This window comes from Atta colombica, unplaced genomic scaffold (genome assembly GCF_001594045.1).
Source record: "Atta colombica isolate Treedump-2 unplaced genomic scaffold, Acol1.0 scaffold210, whole genome shotgun sequence".
NCBI classification, from domain to species: Eukaryota; Metazoa; Arthropoda; class Insecta; order Hymenoptera; family Formicidae; genus Atta; species Atta colombica.
The window spans coordinates 532,960-535,410 of NW_017259306.1; the positions used below are offsets into that span (position 1 = coordinate 532,960).

Below are 2,451 nucleotides of genomic sequence, written 5' to 3' on the forward strand. Positions count from 1 at the left end.
TATTATTAATTAAATTCATAACTATAATAATTTTTAATAATGAATATATTTATTCAAGAATGAATTCATTATTATGAAATAATTATAAATGTTTATTTGTTTTATTTAACTCGCGTGCGCGATGGTATAAATAATAAAACGACTGTCATTTCAAGGTCGATCAATCAAACTGCCTTGATATTATTCTGTATAAAAAGAATGTAACGTGGAATAAAATTATAAATATATCAGTTTTAATTTTATTTTACATAATTATATTTTATGATATATATCTCGATATAACGTTTAGGTAGTCCAATTTAACATCTTTTTAACATCTTATCTTCAATTTAGTCTCTTATAATGATTTCTGCGAAAATTCTCTCAGAATAGCTAATGTCGTTTTCGCGAACTATAATGAGTGAAATGCAAGTATCTCTGATTTCCAACATCGAAATTACAAAGAATGGAGTAACAGCGATAAAAATACAAAGCTCATAATTATTATTGAAATTATTGAAAATCTCTTGCAAATTTAATATCTTTTAAGGAAAGCTATGAAAGTATTCCTCTCCGATTTGTATGTTGTTTTCAAGACAAAAATAAGAGACACATATTTTTTTTATAAAGAGTCAATCACATAGACATGGACGACATTGCCTATTTTATTAGAGTGTAACATCTCTTTTGAAAAAAAATCGGTCTTTTTTTTTTAAGTGAATATTATCGAAACTGTAAGAGATAGAAAAAAAATGTTTAAAAGTTGATGAATGATTTTAAGACTACTTAATAATTATAATTAAAAAAAAATTTTTTTCTATTTTGTACAGTTTCGACGATATTCACTTCGAAGGAAAATAACCAATTTTCTTCAAAGGAGTATTGCATTTTTTAAAAGTGCATGCACTTGGGCCTTTATAAAAAATACGTAGTTATAAAAAAAATATGTAATGATACGTAGTAATGTAGTGATGATGATATGTAAATCGTATATATATTGTAAGTTCTGTTAAATCGGTAAAACAGCGAATCGAAATTTGATCTTACTTTAGGATCATCCTCTTAAAATGTCTTGTAACTATTGTATCATAAGACATTTTTTTTCTTATTATGTCTTATTATATCTTTTTATGTCTTCATTTTGGACATGTGCTATCTGGGTGCATTTTGTAATAAAAATAATTGAAGTTCTTATACATATACAAATACGCGCATCGGAATTGTACTTCAAAAATCTCAGCGTTATAAATATACACACGTGTAAGATATACGCCACTGTTTACTGAAGTACACACGGTACACATATGTATTAACAATCATATATCATAGTTGTGCCATGGCCTTATTTTTGTGCATGGTTGCGTGATGGCATACTAGTTTACTGTATACTGAAAGATGCACGATAATAAAGATATTACGACTTCTGCGAGAGATACAAATATACATTTAACGATACTAAGAGGATGAATTATGGAGACAAAAAATTACAGTAATTAACTAGGATCAATTGTTTATATATAAATATACATTTCTTTTTATATTTATTATTTTGAGAATAAAACTTACGTTTCTTGTATTTAAATTTAATCAATTATTACAAAAGCATTGCTAAGAAAAATGTCACTGAAAAATATGATTGGATTAATTGGAATTATGGTTGAAAATAGACGAATAAGAATTTATACGATAAATTTATTATATAATTTATATAATTTATATAATTTATGAAAATGTAAATTCAAAGTACGTCACTTGCAGTATAAGTCTTACATTAGCATAGAATATATATATTTCTTTAAATAGAAAGATATACAGAATAATTTATTTTATTCTATTTCTTTGTATATTAATGATTTTTGAGCGTTACTAAATTTCGCTTGTTGTTTCATTTTTTATTACAGCAATCCACGTGCGTCGCGAAACATGGCGGAAAAGCAACGCCGTGACAATCTCAACGCAAATATATCGACGATGGCGACCCTTGTGCCGAGCGTCGCTGGAAGCTCGAGAAGAATGGACAAAATATCAATCCTGAGATTAGCTACCGCTTTCCTGAGGACACGTTACAGTAAGTCGACCTTATAAGAATATTTTTCTCACATCTTTCCATGAAGCTTTTTCTTAATCCGGGAATCACTCCATTTTTTTTTTACGTAAACACTTGGAGTGATTTTACACCATTAAAATTATTATTATTATAACAACATGTTGTATATTATCGAGTATTTTCTAATTTATTGACATTTGTGAACATTATAGATATGGATTTATTCATATTTGTCTGAAAAAAGTAATGAAACCAATCAAATATTAAATGGAAGAAGGCACGTTAAGTGCACGATAAGCTTATTATATGACAGTATTTCTAAAAAATAAAGATTTCCATTAAAACTTTTAATTAAAATTCTCTTTTGGATTTTCGATAGAATATTTAAATTTGTAAGAAATAATTATAAAAAAAAAGAAAAAAAA

General features: G+C 26.5%; 1 protein-coding gene across 2 annotated transcripts in view; it reads left to right on the plus strand.

Moving 5' to 3' along the window:
* LOC108687693 (aryl hydrocarbon receptor nuclear translocator 2-like) overlaps nucleotides 1-2,451 on the plus strand; it is a 101,478-nt gene that overhangs the window by 80,529 nt on the left and 18,498 nt on the right. For both annotated transcript variants that reach the window (XM_018193608.1, XM_018193607.1), the window contains one exon: nucleotides 1,881-2,047. In XM_018193608.1, coding sequence (XP_018049097.1) covers nucleotides 1,881-2,047 — 167 coding nt within the window. The remainder of the gene's footprint in view (nucleotides 1-1,880; nucleotides 2,048-2,451) is intronic.